The sequence below is a fragment of the Pavona decussata genome, unplaced genomic scaffold (assembly GCF_977016875.1).
Source record: "Pavona decussata unplaced genomic scaffold, jaPavDecu1.1 SCAFFOLD_273, whole genome shotgun sequence".
Lineage (NCBI taxonomy): Eukaryota > Metazoa > Cnidaria > Anthozoa > Scleractinia > Agariciidae > Pavona > Pavona decussata.
Genome location: NW_028145675.1, coordinates 787,110 through 810,145, shown reverse-complemented (window position 1 = coordinate 810,145; position 23,036 = coordinate 787,110). Strand labels below are relative to the sequence as shown.

Genomic DNA, 23,036 nt, shown 5'->3' with positions numbered 1-23,036 from the left:
GATCGTCGCACCTTTTAGAGGTTGAAATTCGTGGTTTGGTACCCATTAGGGTGCTAAAATCTAAAGTGATTTCTGTCAGAGCTTAGACCAGGTATATATTTTCGGGCCACCCCAAAAAACATAATTCTGGTACCTTTTAGGAGTTCTTTTCAAAATTTCCGAGGATCACCTCCGTCAATTTTATATGGAAATCCCCCCTCCGGGTTTGGTGTATGTCCTGGCAAAAAAAAAAGATTACTGTCTGATAACAATCATTTTTACAAACGTCAACGCTTAAACAGAGGGCTATTAATCATCTGACCGCGCACATGAGACTACTTGGTCAGTGCGTGAGCTTTAGACAGCAGACCTGTTTACAATCTTTCAATAGCAACACTCTCATCACGGCATTTGTGGTACATTCACAACCTCATTTAAAAAACCGCGGCCAAGAGAAAAAAGTTCACTGAGTCAAGACCATCTGGAAAAGTTTGCGGGATTATTTATTGTTTCCGCTCGGTCTGTGATCTTTTTAACCCTTCTCTGCGAGTCGAAGAGTAGTGTCTTCAAAAGATCCCCCGTTAGCAGTTTCTGATGAACACGCTGGGAACTGCCCAAGGATGAAAGACAAAAGCAATTCGTTTGTTTTCATGGTGGCATTGCTTGCAGCCTTTGAACAGTTTGCGGTTGGACAGGGTAAGTTTGCTACAGTTAAGAATTTGCAAACCCAATATATAATATCCTAACGGATTACGACGTGTCGTGCGAACAACACTCGCAGCCAAGCCACGTTCTTCTTGGCATAAACTGACTAGGACAAATCATTTGTCAAAAAGAACAAGTTAAGGGGCCATCTCTTTGAATTGATCTAGTTACAAGATGGTGGAAAGCCTTTGGCCTTCTCCTACGTTCTCGCGATCGCATTGGTTATTCTTTTAAAAATTATCAGTGTCTTATGATAAAAGAAATGTTCATTCTTATTGGTGTCTTGTGTTAAAAAAAGTTCTATTATTTCCATTCTGGTTGTGTTAAGCTATCCTTCGTACAAATTAAAGCAAACAGTTTGTTACTTTATACTAATTACTATAGTACCCAGTCTGCTGGGGTAAAATTACGTGCGATCAGTTCCTCAGCTCATTTTGTTTTCACCGGAAACAACAAACCTTCTTTAGTTTTTTACATTCACCTCTTCCTTTATCATGAAGACCGGTGTTCTGAAAACAACAAACCTAATTGTCTGTTTGTTGTTATAACTCTGTTCATTAAAGACATGTTTTGTTTTCATGCAAAGTTAAGCTGAATCTTTAGAACTTGTTCTAACACAGCTCTTCGTGAAAATCACTTGTCCGAGAAACACTGTTGCAAGTTCTCAGTTCTTTACCGTGAAGAAATTCTACTTATGTGTGACCAACAGTTTTTTTAGGAAGTTCCGAGGTACGACCTTCGCCAAGTCGGTAGAGATTTAATAGAAGGTTATCGCTTTTTATTAGAAAACCAGATGTCGGTATGGGGATACGCCGTTTTTGAGTCAGACAATATTTAACCTACTGATGTGATCTTTCTAATATCAACAAATAACAGACATAACAGACTGGAATAATTAGCCCTGATACACATTCAATGACTCATAGAAGCACTAGAAAGCTTTGTAAGAGTACAAACTGGTGGGCATGAGACAATAATTAGACATGCTCTAAATTTCCCCTGGACGCTGAACTTTTGTAAGCTGGGAAATCCTCACAAAATACTTCGTAAACTCATCAGTGAAAGACCGTGAAAGCTGGGCTGCAAAATCGTGAAACATCATGACCTGGATAGATTTCAAAACGCTGTGTGCCATGCCAAGCGTTGGGACGTCTTAGTTATTCAAATTCCAAACCTACTTAGGCTTTAAGTGGGTCACAATTCAAGTTATTCAAATTAATTTAAGTTATTCCAGACTGAACAACCTGTGTGCAGAAGCCTTTAGAATACCTGGAAATCGTAGTGTTCTTTGCTAATTAAAATTTTTGCCCTTTCGATATGTTTCGGTACCTTGGGATGGAAAAAATGAGCTCTTTTAGTGTATATCTTTTCAGGAATAATTGGAATGTCCGAAGGAATGCACCCTTAAACTACCACTGCAGAGATTATGGTTTCCGTTGGCCGTTTCCACAGAGGCCAACATTCCAAACATTCCCACGTGGCAGTGGTTTGGTAAGGTAGAACTTACTAGAAAAAGATTTTTGATATTCCCATAAATTATAATTATATATATATGGAACAGGAGATATGGAATATTACTCTCATACACAGTTTTAATACGGTTAAAAAATTCTTAAACTGAAGAATTTCCCTTAATCAGGTTGTCGTTGGCTAATTAATTCCTTCCGCGGTGGAAGATAGAAGCTACAAGAATGGAGGACTCCCCGTATTTTTTGACCCAAAGATCGAAATTTTATGGCACAATCCTTGTGGAAAAAACTTGAGAAACAAAGTGTAGTAGTCAAGCGTTCTATTTTTAATCGCTTTTTTATTCGCTTTGTTTCCTGTGTGCATTGCTATTTGTGGGGCTGTGGGGAAACCATGCCCAATATTAAACATAACAGTACAAACAAAAAAAATAGAAAGAGTTCACTGTTATCCTTGTCTGGCCAGTGACCCCTACCTTAAAAATTAAAACTGTGATTTCCTTTACTTTTTTTTAATTATTTGCTTTCTCACAATATCTTAAACGGAGTTTTGGAAGATGAAGATTCGTATAAATACATCTTCACAATTATTGCAAATGTCAAAATCTGACTGACAAAGATTCCGAGAGGGAATCGAAAGCTTGTATTTCAACAAAAATTTTTGATCCTGAAAACGAAACCTTTTTGTTTTGATATAATATGACAGGATCAAGGAACAACTTTTCTCTAACCTCTCAAATATCATTTAAGTATAAAATTGATATCTACTCTTCCTAAGGTCCGTTGCGTCGAGATTCACGAAGACGTCCTAAGTCAACATGTGTCTTAAAAGTATTGTTGCTTCTTTTGCCAAGAAACAATAAGAATAAGCCCCTAGTCTTCTTTCTATCTCTTTTCTACCTTTTTCATAGTCATTTATCTTCTTCTCTTTATTAATTAAATTAATTGTATTTTTTTTTAATTCTTTACTTATGTTACGACTGCCCCGTCCAGATTAGCATTTGTCACTTGTGGGTCAGTCACGTATCAGAATAAAGTGCTTTCGTTGTTGCTTTGTTTCACGTCACCTGGCTTGCCATGAGAGACCATCAAGGGCGTCTGCCCCGAGGGGGGACTCCCATTAAAAAGACGGTGGTGATCGTGGTACCTTTTAAGGGTTAAAATTCGTGGCTTGGTATCCCTTAGGGTGCTAAAATCTAAAATGACTTCCGTCAGAGATCTGGTGGTACCTTTTAGAGTACTGAACCGAAAAATATCAGAGAGAGTAAATGTCAGTCAACTGTCAGTTTAATGATAAATGGAATGGCGACTTGGATAAAGTGAAAATAATGAAGAAGCGTTCTCAAGTCGAATAATTCCATTCCATTTATCATTTAACCATTCCATTTATCATTTAACCACATTTATCATTTGGACATATTTGAGCCTTGCAGTATAGCAGGACATGTGTCACCCATAAGAACCTAGTATATGGCCTCGCTCACCATGAGTCTCCGATAGCTCAGTGGTTAGAGCGTCCAACCGGTATCAGGAAGGTCATGGGTTCGATTCCCGTTGAGGGCCTCGGAAAATTCTTTTTCCGAGTTATTCGACTTGAGAACGCTTCTTCATTATTTGTCAGTTTAATAGTGTATTGTTTTAGGGTTGGTACCTCTTAGGTTAAAAAACTGTTCGGACCACAGCCATAAAACAGAATTCTGGTATCTTTTAGGGTTAAAAACTAGTGTTGTCCGACGTTTCAACGTTACTCTCATCATTATCAAGGCAAAGTGACTGTTTCATCGTGGTTTGAAGATAAATGAGTGAAAACAATAAAGACATTTTGTTTCTTTTGTGCTTATGCAAATAGATTAGCCTTGCTAATAATGGAAGTAACATCGAAACGTTGGACAACATTAGTTTTAATTTTTCTACTGAGGTTTTTCAGTAAACCACTAGTCACACTATGTCTTTTAGGGGTTCTCTTCAAAATTTCTGACGATAAACCCAGTCAACTTTTATATGGGACTGAGTTCCCCCCCCCGGGGGGGGGGGGCATCTGGTGGCTTCATTCACATATTTATCTCTTTCTCTTTCACAGACACAGAAAACTGTTTTCCTGATGCTGATGTCGCTTTCCTGGTGGACTCGTCAGGAAGCATCCGACGCAGCGATTACAGCAAAGTGAAAACATTTGTGGCTAACCTTGCCTCAAAGTTTCAAATTTCTCCATCGGGATCCCGCGTGGCTGTCGTCCTCTACAGCACCCAGGCATCCACGCCTATCAGGTTCGGAGCTTACACCAGTGCAGAGACGTTTAAAGCAGCTGTGCAGCGCTTGAGACACGAGCGTGGCTACACTAGGATAGACCTTGCCCTCAGAAGTGCATATTTTGACTTGTTCCGTTCACGGGTAAACACTCGCTTTCTGGCACCAAAAATTGCCTTCGTACTTACAGATGGAGAGCAGACTAAAGCAGAGGGGTACACACCGCTCGATAGGGAAGCTTCAAGGCTCAAAAATATAGGCGTGAGGATCATTTCCATAGGTATAGGAAAAAATGTAAAGAGGGATGAGCTCAAGCAGATCGCAAGCAGCGAGAAGGATGTTATAGTCACAAAAACATTTGACACCCTGTTGGCGACCACCGAGGAACTGATTAGGACCGCTTGTGAAGGGATTGAAGGTTAGTTGTAATATATCAAACACGAGAGGGTATGTTTCATCAGATATCCAAACACTGAGAAGTAGGTTGAAAAAACGAGGCGCAGCCGAGTTTTTTTAAACGACTTCGAGGTGTTTAGATATCTGATGAAACACACTTTCGAGTGTTTGATATGGCTTCTTAAAGGATTAATAATTCTTGGAGAAATTCAAGGCTAAAGTTGGCAAACTTTTATGGTAATTAGGGACACATATCCAATTCACGGTCACAGTAGAGATTTGCTGCTCTTTTTTCTCTTCAAGTGATATTTTTGTACGCTCACTTTAGCGTATTGTACATAACAAGAAAAATACCCCTATCGACTGAAGATGGGGCTAATTTGCTTTAATATATAATGACTCAGGGAACGATGTGACCTGTAGTGCGACCAGCCACCACCCAAGCTCATACATATGGAGAGCTCATTGTGGCTTACTTCAGAAAAAAAAATGAACCCTTACGCAAAATTGAATGCCGTATCAAGTGTTGAAGATTTGGGGGGAACGGAAAGACAACAAATCGAACTTTATTATTCTTGAAAAAAAATATTTGAGGGGAAGCGATAAAACCTTTCAAAATCTTAATTTTAATCTTTAGGCCAATTTACTTTACCAATCGAAAAAATGGATTTTAAAAACTAACTTCCAACACCCCCCCCCCCCCCCACCACCACCACCACCTCCCCCTAAAAAGAAATGTCTTCATAAGACTTAAGGTCACTTACCTCTTCCGAAGTGCATTATTTGGTACATTAATCTCAATTTTCAATCATGTTTCTTTTTACCAGAGACTCCAAGTTGTGACACGCTAGTAGATATTGCTTTTCTTGTGGATTCATCTGGAAGTATTTCAAGAACAAACTACCTTAGAGAGAAATCCTTTATAAACGCTGTCGCCGCAAGCTTCGGGATTTCCAGTACACAGTCCCGCGCGGCGCTTGTGTTGTTCAGCAATTCAGCGTCCGTTAAGATAAGATTCAGGGATCATAGAAGCACAAGAGCTTTCCAGGTAACTGTTCTGTCGTCTTTAAACGGTTTTCAACTGAGTGTTGTAACTGACCAAAGTAATTACTCTGACCAATCATAACAGAAGTTAACAGCGCAATGAACCAATCCGGAACTCGAAGCAAATCCATATAGCCGGCGCCAAGCGCGGGAAAACACGTGCGAGCAAGTCACGATTGGTTTTGATTTGCCTTCTCATTGGCTGAGAAAGTGGCGCGATTTTTATAAATCAATCACGGCAGAACGTAGTTAAAGCATACCCCAAGCAAACGAATACATAACAGATGAGGTTAACAGGGAGGGAGCGATTTACTTCCCCCCTATCTCGATAGAAACTCAGTAAATTGAAATTTCCTCACGTATCCTTAGTTTCCCAGATCAAGAAATGTCATGTTAATTGGAATTTTCACCCGGTAAATCTTTTTTGCAATATTGTAACATTTTGGATGGGACACGAAGCAAGTTACCTCAGCAAACCTATTTTAAAATACGTAGAGTTTTTGTTAGGGAAATGCATTGCTTTTCATGATGATAATCACGCGCTGGTTTCCGGGATTTGCAGTCGTCATTCATGTCGCTAGTTTTCTGGGGTGCATCGGAGAGCATTTTACGTCAAATTAGGCGTAATCCACGGTACAGAAAACGATGACGGCTCTATTTTTTACCACAATACCTTGCTAACCTAATATAGCCAAAAGAGGCATTGAAAGTCATATTTACTGCGAAATTAGGAGCGTTTGTAGTATTTTCGTACGCTAACGATCTTAACGCTAACAAACCTAGCTCCCACAAGTCCCCTGTAGCTCAGTGGTGGAGCATCCGAACTAGTAATCGGCAGGTCTTAGGTTCGACTCCTGATAGGGGCACTAGGATTTTTTTCCGAGTATGCCTGTGTCATTTAATGATGAATACATCATTCTCAGTCATGGATAAATGTACCAGTTGGGTAAATGTACGATGGATTAGGACCTCGTCTCGCCACAATTTTGATGTGTTTATATACGAAGGTAGGCTAGCCTGGTCACCGGGCTGGAAATCTTCCCGCCATGTGAATACTCAAGCACGAATAAAAATGGCCTATAAAAACCGTGATTTTGACGGTTATAAATGAATTCAGTAGTAAGAACTCGGAGAAGAGATCGCAAAACTTTATGTAGACGATGTATCTATTTTCGGGCCTGTGGTTGCTTCACAACTGCCGGATGCTTTCCTCAAGCTTTCAAATGAAGTGACGGTCAAAGCGATGAATCGCGTCTTTTTCATCTCGGTAAAACTAGAGCTGAAATTTCCCATATGATAGAAGACAAAAATCGTCTCATTAGCCGGACGCTACCAGGCTCATATGAAGAGACCCTTATATCTCTGAGGTCCAGCGTCTTGAGATATTTCCATCAAAGACTTCCGTGTCAATGTGTGCTCAGACACGATGCTTGTGGGATATGATCAACATGTGTGCTAAAATAGACAAACACTTAGACCTACTAAGGGTCTCTATTTGCTTATGCGTCCCAATTTGCCTCACGCAGGAAGCTGTTGCTCGTCTTCGGCACGAAAGGGGAAAAACTCGCATCGACAAAGCTCTGGAAATTGCCGGCAAATATGTCTTCCCTTATGCCCGTAAAGACGTCCACCAAATCGCCATGGTCATTACCGATGGCGAGCAGACCCAGGAAGAAGATACAAAAGATCTCAAGGAAGTGTCAGAGCCATTAAGAAAGGCCGGCGTCCAGGTACTGGCGTTAGGTATCGGTTCAGGTGTGAATCCAGATGAGCTACGACTCATGGTGGAAAGAGATGAGGATGTTCTCCTGGCAAAGAACTTTGACGATTTAATGGTGAAGGTGAATTCGTTGATCAAGTCCACATGTGAATTGGCAGGTAAATTCCCTTTATTCCCAATGGATAAGGGGGCTTTGTTTCTAAAGAAACTATGGTGCTTTGTCGGTGGGGAGTGGAAACGAATGTTTGATTATTTCAGCAGTTTAGCTATCGTAAAGCGATTCCATTGCTAGATTCTCGTTACGCTTACCAAATGACCTTATCAGCTCAAGGATTGTTTTATCCCCACGCCTTAAAGTGATAAAAAACGTCGAGCATAAGCACACAAAAATATTGAGTAAAATGCATTCTGAAGTAGAAACTACTGTTCTTTCAACTCCATATACACATTTCATCATTCACACCTCTCTTCGAAGAAGCTTTCCTCAGAAAAGTGCTTAGTTAAATTGAATAACAAGTTCTTTGCAAAACGAGCCATGTTGATCAGTTACAATTAATTATGTTAGGTCAGAGGCACTGTACTAATTGTGGTTAATCTGCTTTTTTATTGATTTGCAGAACCGGAGCCCTGCCACATTCCGGCAGATTTAGCGTTCATTTTTGGTTCCGGGGGAATTTTAGAAACGAATTTTCTAAGACAAAAGGTTGCCGTGAAGACTGTTGCAAAGGGGTTTGGTATTTCCTCCAGACAAAGCCGAGCGTCCATTGTCACGTATGGCGGGTTTTCGGCTTCAGTGGATGCATCTTTGGGCATCGATTCCATTTCATCCACAGACGACTTCCTCGAGGCTGTTACTTCTTTAAAATATGAAAGAAATCGTGGCAATATAAGAGAAGCGCTGAAACTTGCTGAGGAAAAGGTACGCAATAAGTCATATGAAATTGTAGGATCAAAGTTTGAAGCCTACGAACAAAGTGAACAAACAAATAGATCTGTTTAACGAGGGTGAAAACACTATATCAGGGACTGATGAACTTGTAACCTTACGTGACAAGGTGGCAACTTGCTATGAACTTTTATGAATACAGGAAATCTATCAAAAATTAGAAATGTCGTCCCCTTGCAGATAAAAAAAAACATGGAGGCGAACTGTAAACTTAGCCAGGTTTACAACTACCAATAACACCATTCGGTCTAGTCTTCGAAGATGATGTTATTGTCGCTCAGTGTCGATATTTTGGCGACAAATAAAGCAAACCTCAAAATTCCATCCATTAAAAGAAACTGGGGTAAACAAAGAACTGGCTATCATGCTGTAAGTGATTTTAACTCGCTGGACAAAACTATACGAGCCTCTGATAATGTAAATATTTTGAAGCGTCAGATTTTTAATTCATTGATTTAAGTTTTGTATTACACATAAGATACATTAGTTTTTAGTAGCATCTTTTAGCATTTTTATTCATTGTAAATTTTTAATTTTTAATTTTCGAGGTCCTTTTTGTAAACCACTTTTTAGTGAAAAAGTTTACTCATTAAAGATTGTCATTATTATTATTATTACAAAGCCACACCAACACCGCGTCAACGGGTGTGTCCGACGTCAAATTTTTGCCTTTGCCTGGTCAATTCCGCCAGCACGCAGGCTACGCCGGGCTTTGTCGCGTAAGCTTGAAATTTTCATCATTGAAATACATTGACGTTAAATAATTGGAAATACTGTATATATCAAAATGTAGATCATTGTATAGTGGGATTCCAGTGATTTGATTGGGTCAACGGCCATGGTATGTGCGCCATTTTATCACGCTTGAAAAATAGAGACCGTAATTAAAATTGTCTTTTGGTTGTTCTTGCGAAGCAAAATCAGCGAGATCTAGCATGATATTTCTTGACTGTTTTTGATAGAACAATTATTCCACTCGCACTTGCGAGATATGATATAATTATCTGTATCGTTGGCTATCTACCATATCCAACGCTTGCTTGTGGAATAATTGTTAAATAGATGATTATTACACGCAATTTTTTGCACACTTGCCACGTTATTTCCTCAATTCACTGTAAGAGTAGAGTTCCGTTTAAAGGCTCAGTTTCTCACAACATTGACACTTCAACTATGTATTAGCGTCAAGCCATTTCAATATCATTTTAAAGGTCTTTCCAAACGCAAGAAAACGAGTTGCGAAAATTGCTGTCATTATAGTCGACGCACAGGAAGACAAAAACAGAGCATGGCGGACTTCTGTCTTGTCCCTGGGGAATAAAGGTGTTCGTATCGTCCTCGTGGGTGTGGGCCCTGGAGTCTCCTATGCTTCTTTGCGGCCATTGGTGAAAAATGACGCAGATCTCCTAATTGTAGAGTCGTTTGCTGACCTGATGAAAAAGTCAGTCGGATTGGCCAAGATAACCTGTGATGCAGCCGGTAAGTAAATACCCGATTCTTAAAGCGCGCGAACCTGACAAGGTTATCGTAAGTTTGTCTTTTGCTGCCATCCAATGAATAAAATCCATAAAAATACTATCTCTCTGATTTCCTTCTCCGCTGATGTGGAATAGGGCCGAGGAAAAGTAGTAGGTGAATTTTGCAAATTTAAAATGAGTCTGCCTTTAACAGTTTAACTCAATCTTACTTCGAGGACCACAAAATTCGATCCCTCCACTCCCCGCACCCCTCCAATAACCTTATCGTCGAAAGCTTAGACAGTCAGTGATATAAACATAGTGCATATTAGGAAACTTAAGCACAGACATTTTTGAGCCACGGACGGAAGCCGGAAATTGAATTCTTCCCTTTTTTTAGCGTTTTGACGACATCGCGTTTGTAACGTCAACACAACAATCAACAAGAGCTTTTCCTTTCCGTAGTGAGGAGCAAAACCACGCCAAAAAATGAAACATTCGACTTGCGGTTGCCATCCGTGGCTCACGAAAGTCTGTGCTTAAGCTCTCTTGTAGGTGCAGAATACTTTGTATATCTTCCCTAATAATTTTAATCACGCAGACCTCTTCGCTTTGTGAGTGTCGTAAAACCAAAATTGAAGTAAACACGTTAGGCAATGACAACAAACGTAAGAATTCCTTTATTTTCAGCAGGGGAGTGAACCTCTTCCATGTGTTAAAATTCAACGGAATTTGTTGTACGCAATGAAAGCAATATCGTGTAAGAAAGCAGGGAAAAGTGAAATAATAGCAAGCAGAAAAAAGGACAGCAGAAGAAAATTCTGACCAATCAGAGGCCGAAATTTAACCTTTTCTAAAAGTTGTCTGACAAGAATAGCTTCCCAGAGGCAATACTGCTCTTCTTTGATTTGGCTCGTCCAAATTTCCCCGGTGAACAAGTCGTCCCGCCCAGGCTGCCGCCCCTGGATCTCTAGGGATGCCCCATTATCTTAAACTGGAAGCGCCATTTCCGAACTGGAAAAAATAAATTTAGTGAAATATTATTTCTTTTAGTTCCACCTTCGTGTAAGTTTCCTGCCGATGTCACATTTGTGGTGGATTCCTCTGGAAACACGCCCAAGGATTATTTTGCTGAACAAAAGAACTTCGTAAAAATCATGAAGAAAAGTTTTGGCGCAAACTGGCGTTCCGCGATTGTAACCTACGGACAGAAGGCTAGCGTTGAAGCCGATTTTGGGCAATTCTCTAATTTCACTGACTTTGAAAAAGCCGTTGACAAAATTACAAAGGATCGGAGTGGACAGAGGGTGGTGCGGCTAGACGAGGCCATGAAGACAGCAAACAGCGACGTTTTTTCAAAAGCAAGAGAAGGAGTAACAAAGCTTTCTGTAGTTCTCACTGACGGGAGCCCAGCATCTGGATCAAATGCCTCAGAGGTCAAACGAGTATTCGAAGCCTCGAGAACAGCAGACGTTCGCGTGGTCACTCTGGGTGTTGGTAAAGGTGTTGATGTGGAGGACTGGAGTGGTATGGTGGAATATCACCACGACCTGATTCAGTTAACGGATTCTCAGGATTTGATGTTTAAAATTCGTGACATCGCTGCTACAGTTTGCGCCGCAGCAGGTAAGAATATCTTAACAGGTGGTTGCCGGTCACACGCATCACAATCATCATCATCATTATCACACTGGTCATCATCATTTACATCACATCGGGCTTCATAATAACGGTCGTAAGAATCATCATCATTACCACACATTACATAGCGAAGACGCTCAGTCATGTCAGCAGAGTTCTTGCAAATTTGACTAGACTTCCACTGGCTCGAAAGATTAGATATAATTATAACCCTAACTTCCAGACCCTCAAAGAAGCCTGGGTCACGCCAGCAGGAGCTGTGAGTTATAATATTCTAGCGAAGGAATAACAGAATACATCGAATTTCAGTTCCCAAAAGAACACATTTGCTCTTATTCTGGGTAAACCGTTTTCCGTTCATTCTGCTGTTTGGGGGGGAGGAGGGGTGAGGGAAGCAGGTAGAATAAATAGAATGCTATTCGATTTCCGTTCATCCTGAAATAGGTATTAGTCCCAAAAGAACATGAAGACCGTCTATTCTGTGTATTCCTCTCCCAGAAGAGTCCCAAAAGAACGTGCTCGGCCAAGAGAGGACCAAGGGGCCTTGATCCTCTCTTGACCCGGCTTAGCTAATAACCAGACTCACCATGAGCTTTTACTGCAGCTTACTGGTTAGAGCATGCGTCCAGTACTTGGGATGTCATAGGTTCTATCAAGAGAGGGTCCTCTCTTTGTTCTATTAATAGAGAACTTAAGCAAGGACGACGGAAATGGTAACGAGAAAGCCACAAAACAATAGCACTAATGAGCAAAACCAATCGCCCAGCATGTGTCCTACACAATTATTTAGCACATGTCTTTGCCGTCCTCTAAAAGACCACAAAGTGATATGAGAGAATTTGCCTATTGCTGTGATTGACTTTTTAAAAGATAACAGCCAAGCCCTGCATTACTTTCTCTCTTTTTATTTCTTTATTTCTTTTTTTCTTTTAATTCAAGTCAATTTTCTTTAATCGCCCAACATTTTGACTGACGGAACACAATTTACTTATTGCTATATAAACGTTGTCTTCCCCAGAACCAATAGAAAAACCGACATGCCTTGACGCTGTGGACATCGCCTTTCTGGTGGATGCGTCAGACAACATCAACGCCGAAGAATTTGAGAAACAAAAGTCGCTGGTAATATCCATCGCAAGAAGCTTCGGAATCTCGCGAAACTACAGTCGAGCGGCTTTGGTGCTTTATAGCGACACAGCTTCAGTTCATTTTCGATTTGAAGATTCAGCCAACACTGCTTCGTTTGTGAACGCTGCTTTTAAAATGCATCATAAAAAAGGAGAAAGCAGACTAGATAGAGCCATTGAGGTGGCTATTACGGACGTGTTTCCCACTACCCGCGTAGGAATACCTAAAATAGCATTCGTTGTAACAAGTGGTAGGCAATCCCCTGACACACACGACTTGCATGTGGTTTCCGAGCCGCTACGAAAAGCAAAAGTGAAGGTGATCGCTCTTCACGTAGGAACAGAAGTCAATCAGCAAGAATTGCGATCAATTGTGAGTAGCGATGAAGACATCCTGCAGGTAGATTCTTATGACCAACTGCTTTTGGAGAGAAGAAATGTCAGCCTGAAGATATGTGAAGCAGCCGGTAAGTTGAGTCGTGCGATAATTGTACACTACGAACAGCAACCAATCACATACGCGTTTAATAGTACGGAAAAAACGAACAGCTAAGATAGCTTTACGAAGATAGCTTTTAAAACAGAAGATAAATTGTGATGCATGTGACAGTCTTGCAGGCTTACAAATGTACTTTTACGTGTATGATAAAATTCCTCTGCAAGCTTTGAACCAAACTGTAATAACGCAATGAAACAAAGTAAACCAAAAGTACTTATATCCCGACTTCGCTTGATGCCCAAAATAGGCAGCATCGTCAACTCTTGAGATTATTTCTCCCTTTTGTCACGCAATGCTACTGTCACGGCGCTTCCGCCACCCAGTCCTTTTCCTCCCCCACGTCGAACGAGATAATTTGCGCCACAGACACAGAGCGGGAAGGCTAAGCTACTCTAGTCTACCTTATTAATAGATGTTTAATACGATTATCACTTTCAGCTTGCTTCTAGGCCTTTATAACGTGTCCTTGAGCTTCGTTAGATTTGTTCCACGTGAAATATTATCAGTCCTTAACCGACTTAGTTCTGAGACTTTTTTTCTCCAACAACATGGCAATTTAGACCCACGGATGCTTTATTCTGGCCGTTATCTTAAGCATTCGAGTCAATTCGACGAAAAAGCTGTTTCCAACATCCAGAATAATATTATCTTCTTAAGTTTGGAAATTACTTTAACATTTTCTTTCTAGCATGCATAAAATGCCATTTTGAAATGATGCTGGAACCTTTGAATAGACAGTAGCTTTTCCAGCTTCAATTAAATCAGCCTCAGTACAAACCACACTTCGACTACATTTTAGCCAAACTTTTCACCCCACGCCAAGTCAAATGTGACAAAATTGTCATCTTCGGAGGCTATAAATACAGTTTCAAGGGCGGAGATACATCGCGTGGCTAATCCTTGACAGCCACTTACTAAAAACTTGCATTTTTTTCTCCTTAGCGCCACCGCCATGTGACACTCCAGTGGATCTGGCATTTATCATCGATTCCTCGGGAAGCATTGGAAGAACCAACTACATAAAAGAGAAGCACCTTGTCAAACAGCTAGCGAAGAGTTTTGGCCTAGCACCAGGTCAGACCCAGGCAGCGATGGTCCTGTACAGTACCTCAGCCTCAGTGCAAGCTCGATTCGGACAATATGGGACTTTGGAGGAGTTCGAGAAAGCTGTAGATGATCTACCTTACGAGAGAGGCGTGACGCGAATCGACAAGGCCCTGAAATTAACTGCAACCGAAATCTTCCCTGAAGCGAGGCCGGGCGTGCCCAATATTGCCCTATTAATAACTGACGGCCAACAGACGCAAGCATCGGACGCCAAGGGATTGAAAGAGGCCTCCGAGCCCCTTCGGAAGGCAATCGTCCGTGTCCTGGCCATAGGTATTGGGTCCGGTGTGGACCCAGATGAACTACGACTGGTAACAGAGAATGTTGTAGTGGCCAAGGGCTTTAAAGACCTACTTCTCAAACTCGGTAACATAACCAGTCAAGCCTGCCATTTGGCAAGTAAGTAGCAGTTTGCGTTGTCAGCCTCGCAATGACCCTTGAATGGCTTTTGTCGCGCAAATAGTATTGAGTGATAGAAACTGATAGTTTCTCTCTGCAAGCAAACCCGCCTAGGCTTGTAGACTGGGTAATCTCCCTTTGATCCCGTGCCATAATTCGACGACTATCTTGTCTTACGCTGAAGTACATTTTTGGCTATTTTATAGACTAAGACTTATTTGTCCTTTTAACTCTAACTTTCAAGAAACCGCCTTTGTCTGGGATATGGATCGAGTATTTTGCAGGCTGCTTTTGACCTCAGATCATATTTGCGGTCTACAGCTTTCTGAATGAAACGCCTACACGGGTAAGATTCAGACTCTACAATATGCTGATGTGCGGACTTTAAAAGATTCGTGCGCCTCAAGTTCTTATTCCTCCGAACTTGTCTCTGGGAACTTAGTCCTCTCCTAAATGTTCACATTGGCAATGCTTGGCATAGGCTGGACGATCTATAAGTCCGTCTGTAAGGTCCCTGACTCACAGGCCAAAGTGAAAACCTTCAGTAGTTAGTTCGCCATTTGATTCAATTCAAAACTTGGATGGAGTAGTAGATGAGATTATTGTTGGGAACCACAAAGCGAGTATGCGAAGATTGCTGGCCTCTCTTTCATGTTTCTTTGGTCTCTCTTTCTTCTTTGAGATCAGAAAAACAGTCTTCCCACGGAATTGATGAGCGAAGTTCCAAAATGGATAAAATCTATGCCCTATTTCAGATCGAAACGATTGAGTCTGAGTGTTTGCAGCCGCGACAGCTGTTTCGGCCTTGACCAACCTCTTCAGCGCCCATAGCTAACCCTGAGGGTCAGGATTCCCACACAAGCAAATAAAATAGGGCGGATTAGGAGACTAGAGGATAAGGGTTTTTTCAAGTGTCCCAAGGCTTCTGTTCAGGATTGTTGCCCTTCTTTCTGTACTCTGTAACTTAATCTCCTTAAACTCAACCCACACCTTTTTTTTTTACCCACAGATCTCGATTACTGTGCTGGTCAGCCATGTCTCAGTGGAGGAACATGTATTGATGGTGTGAACGATTACACTTGTAATTGTGCTGTTGGCTACACTGGGAAGAGCTGCAGCATTGGTAACAGTGATTTTTTTTCTGAAAATTTAACATCTCAAATAAATATACTTAAACAGTGGTCCTTTATATTACGGAACATTTCTTCTCGTTGTATGTAAGCTACGATTACATGACTACTTCGCTTAAACAGAAGACTTTGTACGCCTAAACTGTTTTTGATTTAAAATGATGAAGCAGAGAATTAATTCTGCAGTGTATGTTTAAGTGCTTAAGTGAAGCCACGAATTTTCTTCTGAGCGTTAGCTCTAGTGCGAAACGGAAGACCGCACGAGGCAAAAAAAATCTTCGACCTCGGCGGGAATCGAACCAACGACCTACGGATAATTTTTTGTTTAGCCGTGTGTTACTAGTTCTTTTCGCAGATGTCCCTTAATACTCTTCTTTGTTTCCGGCAGATATCGACGATTGTGCTGATCAGCCCTGCCTCAATGGAGGAACTTGTCTCGACAGCGTGAACGATTACGTTTGTATATGTGCTGATGGCTACACTGGAGAGAACTGCACCATTGGTTAGATCAGAGTTTCTGTTTAAGAACTTGTAATCTCAACTAAATATTTCAGCTCTGGTCGTGGGTAAACAGAGGACCTTAATATGATGAAATCACTTCTCGTAGTAAATACAAGCTGCGATTTCATGAGTGCTTCACAATTAGAACTAAATTAATTATTTAATTATTGCTGGAATGCTTTGCCTAAGACGTTTAAGACTGACACTCTACATAAAAGAGAAGAGATGGTGTTGTGCCCAGATACTGTAAATTACACTCCTTGAACTTTTCTCTATGTTTTTCTTTATTTCTCGCAGATATTGATGACTGTGCCGATCAGCTCTGCCTCAATGGAGGAACTTGTAGCGATGGTCTGAACGATTACACTTGTACATGTGCTGATGGGTACACTGGAGAGAACTGCGGCGTTGGTAAGAACAGCGTTCTATCCTTGAAGTCTCATTTCAACTAAATGTTTTTAAACCTATAACAATAAGCAAACGGCTGTCTATTACACTCCAAAAACTAGTAGTATATGCGTTATGGCAGTTCTTGAGGTAAAAGAAAACGTTTTGTGTTTAGACACAATAAGATGACCCCTCATCTTACTCTCCCTTCCCCTCTCAGATATCGACGAATGTGCTGACAAACCTTGTCTCAATGGAGGAACTTGTGTCGACGGCGTGAACGATTACACTTGTGTATGTGTTGATGGCTACACTGGGGAGAATTGTGGCATTGGTAAGAACATAATGTGTGTCTCAGACGTTAATATCCAGCCTGGAAACTATTTAAGGAAGAGGTCATCAGGAGCCTTAAATTTGTCCCGTATGTTTTCTTCGTGTGTCCGCGCAGATATCGACGATTGTGCTGATCAGCCTTGTCTTAATGGAGGAACTTGCCTCGACGAAGTGAATGATTACACTTGTATATGTGCTGTTGGCTACACTGGGAAGAACTGTAACAGTGGTAAGAACGGTGTTTATTTCTCAGAATTTATTACGTCAAGGAAATATTTCAGTTTATAGCCGCCCTTTAAATAGAGAAAACGTTTTAACAAACCTTGATTTTGCAGCTGTGAATGAAATAACATTAAGCACTGAAGAACGTTTCATTATGTTGTCCCACATTTTTTTAACTGCAGATATCGATGATTGCGCTGTCCAGCCTTGTCACAACGGAGGAACTTGTATCGACGCCGTGAATGATTACACTTGTGTATGTGTTGATGGCTACACTGGGAAAAACTGCAGTGTTGGTAAGAACAGTGTGTCTTTTTCAAGACTTATTGGAACTAAATAGCTCACTCCCAATTTAGTCAATAGACAAGCAGGGTTCTTACATTTTGCGAAACTGTTGTACTTCTTCTCTTTGTCCATTAGCTGCCTTTCGGTTACTGCATCATTGCTTCGTTTTAAGATTGCCACAAATTAAGAATTCAGTGAACTGAAGAAAAGATTTGTCATACGTATACTTTAACTATCTCTACTTGAATTTCGCACGCTGAGCTGGTTTTATTTTAGACTTGTATTGCTTATTCCCCTTCAAAGACGTCCCTTGATAGTTTTCTTTGTTTACGGCAGATATCGACGATTGCGCTGATGAGCCCTGTCTCAATGGAGGAAGTTGTATCGACAAAGTGAACGATTATACTTGCGTTTGTGCTGACGGCTACACTGGGAAGAATTGCAGTGTTGGTAAGAAAAAAGTTTGTGTTTCAGAAGTTATTATCTCCTCTTTGTAGTCAATGGCAAAGTAGGAGCCTCTTATAGCCCGAAAACAATTATTCTCTCCCTACATTATGTGCGACTTTACCAACGTTCCAATCCTCTGGTTTAAGACTGGCCCTTTGGTATTTTTGAACGTATTTCTCGCAGACATCGATGATTGTGCTGTCCAGCCCTGTTACAATGGAGGAACTTGTATCGACGCCGTGAATGATTACACTTGTATATGTGCTGTTGGATACACTGGGAAGAACTGCATCGTTAGTAGGAACAGTGTGGATGTTTCAAAAATTATATTATATAAATATTTCAGTTTAGTCAATGGCCTGCCGGAAGCTAATTGTTCCCTGTGCATAAAAACTGTCATTTTTTTTACCGCAGGAGTGCTTTGCCTTGAGAAGTTTCAGACTAACACTCTGGTATTCAAATAAAAAGAAGAAGAGTGTTGTGTCAGGGTACCTTTAAATTACACTCCTTGAACTTTCACTGTATATTTTTTCGCAGATATCGATGATTGTACTGACCGTCCTTGTCTCACCCCGCGAAACTACTTCTCTGCCGTTCTCCAGCTTGTCACTGATGCTTCGTTTTGTTTTAATATTGACGCAAGTTAAGGATTTAGCGAAATGACAGATAAAACTTGTCATATGTAAATATAGTTTAACTAGCTCTCCTTTAACTTTCCAAGCTTTGGACATGTATTGATGATTTTTCTGCTTGGTTCATGGTTTTCTTTGTTTTCGGCAGATGTCGACGATTGTGCTGATCAGCCCTGTCTCAATGGAGGAACTTGTATCGACAGCGTGAACGATTACACTTGTATATGTGCTGATGGATACACTGGGAAAACCTGTAGCATAGGTAAAAGAATTGACTCTGTTTTTCAAGTTGTTATTTCAATAGTATTTCAGTTTAGTCAGTGCATTATTAGATATGAGCATCTGTTAACCCAGAAACACTTGCTCTCATTCTAATTGAGAGAAAAATTAGTTTGGGTCTGTACAAGAATTATCTTTTCCTTTATTTTCTCTCTGTTTCTCGCAGATATCGACGATTGCGCTGAACAACCCTGTCTTAATGGGGGAACTTGTATCGACAGCGTGAACGATTTCACTTGTAATTGTGTTGTTGGCTACACTGGGAAGAACTGTGGCGTTGGTGAGGACAAAGTTTCAATGTCAGAACTTTTTATCTTGACTAGACAATTCAGTTTAGTCAGTTGAAAAGAGGAGCAGTTTAACTAACACTCCTTAAATTTTCCCCCTTTTCTTTTTTTATTATTACTATTTTTTTTATTTTTTTTTTTTTTGGCAGATATCGACGATTGTGCTGATCAGCCCTGTCTCAATGGAGGAACTTGTAGTGATGTTGTAAACGATTACACTTGTGCATGTGCTGATGGCTACACTGGGAAGAACTGTAGCATTGGTAAGAACAGAGTTTCTGTTTCGTAACTCATTATATCAGATATGTCAGTTTAGTCAATGACATGGCCGCGGGAACCTTTTATATCCCGAACATACTCTATGTACATCACCTGTGATTTTATCAACGTTTCTGTACTTCGATTTGGCATTACAACTCAGTTTGGCATTCGAATTGAGAGCTATAAAATAGTTTTCTTTTAACTATATTCTCGCAGATATTGATGATTGTGCCGATCAACCCTGTCTGAACGGAGGAACTTGTATCGACGGAGTGAATGATTACACTTGTAGATGTGCTGCTGGCTACACTGGGAAGAACTGTGGAGTTGGTAAGAACAATGATTTTGTCTCGGAAGTCATTATGCTTAGAACTAAATATTTCAGTATAAAAAAAACTTCTCTTACTATGATTAAAAACCTACCTGCAATTTTATAACTGCTTCCCTTCAAATGAAGACTTTCCAGTTTTATATCAAACAGAGCGTTAGTTTTGTGCTTGGACACAATATGAGATGTCCGGGGAGATTTCCCTTCATTCCATACCCTTTTTCTGGTAGATGTCGCATTGTTTCGAATGCTTTATTTATTTCACGCAGATATCGATGATTGTGCTGAACAGCCCTGTCTCAACGGAGGAACTTGTATCGACAGCGTGAATTATTACACTTGTATATGTGTTGATGGCTACACTGGGGAGAGCTGCAGCATTGGTAAGAACATTATTTGTGTCTCAGACATTATTTTCCAGGCAGCTAAATATTTCAGTTTGGAGAGAATGTAATCGGGAGCCTTAAACTTGTCCCGTACGTTTCCTTTATTTTTCGCAGGTATCGACGATTGCGCTGATCAGCCCTGTCTCAATGGAGGAACGTGTATCGACGGCGTGAATGGTTACACTTGTGTTTGTACTGATGGCTACACTGGGAAGCACTGTGGCTTTGGTAAGAACAAAACTGAGTTTTGTCTCAAAAGGTATTGTCTCAACTCAGGAAAACAATTTACATGTAACAACAGGTGAAAGAGTAACCATTGCTTTACTTCAACAAAAGGCTTTCCGTGGAAAACTGTATTTTCGTTAAACATTTATGCCGAATAGTTCTCCTTAAAGATGTCCTCTCGTGACCCCTTTTCTCGTTGTTTCTGGCAGATGTCGACAATTGTGCTGCTCGGCCATGTCTCAACGGAGGAACGTGTATCGACAGCGTGAATGATTACAGTTGTAATTGTGCTGATGGCTACACTGGGAAGAACTGCAGTGTTGGTAAGAACATACGAACAATTTATCCGCTTCTGAAGATATTATTTACACTAAAGAAATTATTTTACTTTAGTCAATAGCTACATCGGACTATCTAATATATCGTAGAGTCCTGTAAACGGTTCTTCTTTTTGTATGAAAGGTGCCATTTTACCACCGTGAGTCTTCAGAAATGCTTCAGTTTAAGACTGACTTTTTATGTTTCGAGCTTGTAGTTATGGTGAAAACGAATGCACCTAAAATATGTGCTGTTGGCTGCACTGGAAGCTGTAGTAATTATGAGAACAGAGTTCTATCACATCTCGAATAAAGTCAATACGCCGAAATAATAATACTGAGTTCTCAAGCACTTCTCGGTAGTGTTTTGCGATTTCATCACTGCTTAGCATCAACAAAAAGACAGTTCAATATAAAAAGGAAACTCGTTTCATGTTTCCAAATGCCTCTGGCAGATATCGATGATTGTGCCGATCAGCCCTGTCTCAATGGAGGAACTTGCAGTGATGGTGTGGACGATTACACTTGTGTTTGTGCTGATGGCTACAATGGAAAGAACTGTAGCGTTAGTAAGAACATTATTTGTGTTTCAGACGTTATAATCCAATCAACTATAGTAAATATTTCGCGGTGTGTCGAGAAGGTAATCACAAAGCCTCTAAATCTGTCTTCTTTTGTTTGTATATAAGCTACGTTTTCGTCACCATACAATTGTTTTGTTTGTTTTAACACTCGAATTAAGAGAACTTGAAAAACGTAAAAATGTGTTTTCTTTATTTCTCGCAGATGTCGACGATTGCGTTGATCAGCCTTGTGTCAATGGAGGAACTTGTATCGACGGTGTGAACGATTACACTTGTTTATGTGCTGATGGCTACACTGGGAAGAACTGTGCCGTTGGTAAGAACAGAGTTTTTGTCTCAAAAGTTATTATCTCAAAAAAAAATTTAACGATAGGCTTAAAAGTAAGCAATGATCTGATATGGCAGTGATATCATCATTCCTTTGTTTCAACAAAGATGTATTTGAGTGAAACTCTGCATTTTGTTTAAGTTGTAACTGGCCTTAAAATTTCTTTTCTTTTTTCGGCAGATATCGACAATTGTGTTGATCAGCCGTGTCTCAATGGAGGAACCTGTATCGACAGTGTGAATGATTTCACTTGTGTATGCGCTGTTGGCTACACTGGGAAGAACTGCAGCATTGGTAAGAACGTGTCAGCCGGGCCACCAAACGACAAAATTTTCCTTTACTTTATAATAGTCCTTTTTATGTAATTTTAATAGCATAGTTTAAATCCCTAAAAAAATTGTCCGTTTAGATCCTTTCTTCAAAAACAAAAAGAGCTTCAGAAAATGTCAGGGAATTGGCTTTCTTCCAACAAAATTTCTAGGGCAACCCGTCATCCAAAAATCTTAGGTGAACTCATCACTTACCGAAACCCTACGTTTTGTGTACAAAAGGATATCATACAAGCGTTAATTGAAGTGATCTGATGGAATGAAGCATCAACGACGGAGTTCCCAGGTAGATTCACACTTATACGACAGAAAATATCAGCTTCATTAACTCATAAGCGAAAAAGCCGGCAAACTGCGCCAAGCACGTTTTCGGAGACAATGGAAGGTCAAAAAAACATTCGCCAAGAAAATACTAGCCAACTAACCGTTTAGAACTGTACCGAGAATACAGGGGTCGTGCCCGTTTTTATAGCGACGAAAGTGCTAGGCGAACTGTACCTTCCTACGAACAGACATTCAGCGAAAATGTTATTATCCAGTCAACTAGATAATCCGTAATCAGGAGCCTTTTAAAAACTTGTACTATGTGCTTTCTTATTTGTCGCAGATATCGACGATTGTGCTGACCAGCCTTGTCTAAATGGAGGAACTTGTATCGACGCTGTGAATGATTACACTTGTGTATGTGTTGATGGCTACACTGGGGAGAACTGCAGCATTGGTAAGAACGGTGTTTAATCCTCAAACGTTATGTCAGGCAAATATTTTAGTTAAAGTTAAGAAGTAATAGCCGTCATTTAAATGACGAACAGACTTACACAAAACTTGATTTTGCAGCACTGAACGAACTTTCGTTATGATGTGCCAGATTCTTTTTCCTTGTTTTTACTGCAGATATCGATGACTGTGCTGCGCAGCCTTGTCTCAATGGAGCAACTTGTATCGACAGCGTGAACGATTACACTTGTATATGTGTTGATGGCTACACTGGGAAGAACTGCAGCATCGGTAAGGACATCATTTGTGTCTAAAACGATATTAT

At 40.5% G+C, this 23,036-nt stretch overlaps 1 protein-coding gene across 25 annotated transcripts in view; it reads left to right on the top strand.

Annotated features, from left to right (window-relative positions):
• Nucleotides 1-323: 323 nt before the first annotated feature.
• LOC146455506 (uncharacterized) overlaps nt 324-23,036 on the top strand; it is a 44,458-nt gene continuing 21,745 nt past the window's right edge. For 9 of the 25 annotated variants that reach the window (XM_085094209.1, XM_085094199.1, XM_085094196.1 and 6 more), the window contains exons 1-29: nt 324-675; nt 4,231-4,815; nt 5,621-5,841; nt 7,364-7,715; nt 8,175-8,476; nt 9,715-9,982; nt 11,014-11,586; nt 12,620-13,195; nt 14,170-14,733; nt 15,743-15,856; nt 16,252-16,365; nt 16,662-16,775; nt 16,972-17,085; nt 17,200-17,313; nt 17,489-17,602; nt 17,928-18,041; nt 18,222-18,335; nt 18,819-18,932; nt 19,116-19,229; nt 19,386-19,499; nt 19,714-19,827; nt 20,095-20,208; nt 20,326-20,439; nt 20,646-20,759; nt 21,209-21,322; nt 21,540-21,653; nt 21,846-21,959; nt 22,602-22,715; nt 22,889-23,002. In XM_085094209.1, the coding sequence (XP_084950335.1) occupies nt 600-675; nt 4,231-4,815; nt 5,621-5,841; nt 7,364-7,715; nt 8,175-8,476; nt 9,715-9,982; nt 11,014-11,586; nt 12,620-13,195; nt 14,170-14,733; nt 15,743-15,856; nt 16,252-16,365; nt 16,662-16,775; nt 16,972-17,085; nt 17,200-17,313; nt 17,489-17,602; nt 17,928-18,041; nt 18,222-18,335; nt 18,819-18,932; nt 19,116-19,229; nt 19,386-19,499; nt 19,714-19,827; nt 20,095-20,208; nt 20,326-20,439; nt 20,646-20,759; nt 21,209-21,322; nt 21,540-21,653; nt 21,846-21,959; nt 22,602-22,715; nt 22,889-23,002 (5,797 nt within the window). In that variant the 5' untranslated portion in view covers nt 324-599. The remainder of the gene's footprint in view (nt 676-4,230; nt 4,816-5,620; nt 5,842-7,363; nt 7,716-8,174; nt 8,477-9,714; nt 9,983-11,013; nt 11,587-12,619; nt 13,196-14,169; nt 14,734-15,742; nt 15,857-16,251; nt 16,366-16,661; nt 16,776-16,971; nt 17,086-17,199; nt 17,314-17,488; nt 17,603-17,927; nt 18,042-18,221; nt 18,336-18,818; nt 18,933-19,115; nt 19,230-19,385; nt 19,500-19,713; nt 19,828-20,094; nt 20,209-20,325; nt 20,440-20,645; nt 20,760-21,208; nt 21,323-21,539; nt 21,654-21,845; nt 21,960-22,601; nt 22,716-22,888; nt 23,003-23,036) is intronic. The other 16 variants (XM_085094194.1, XM_085094197.1, XM_085094202.1 and 13 more) reach the window with 16 other exon arrangements.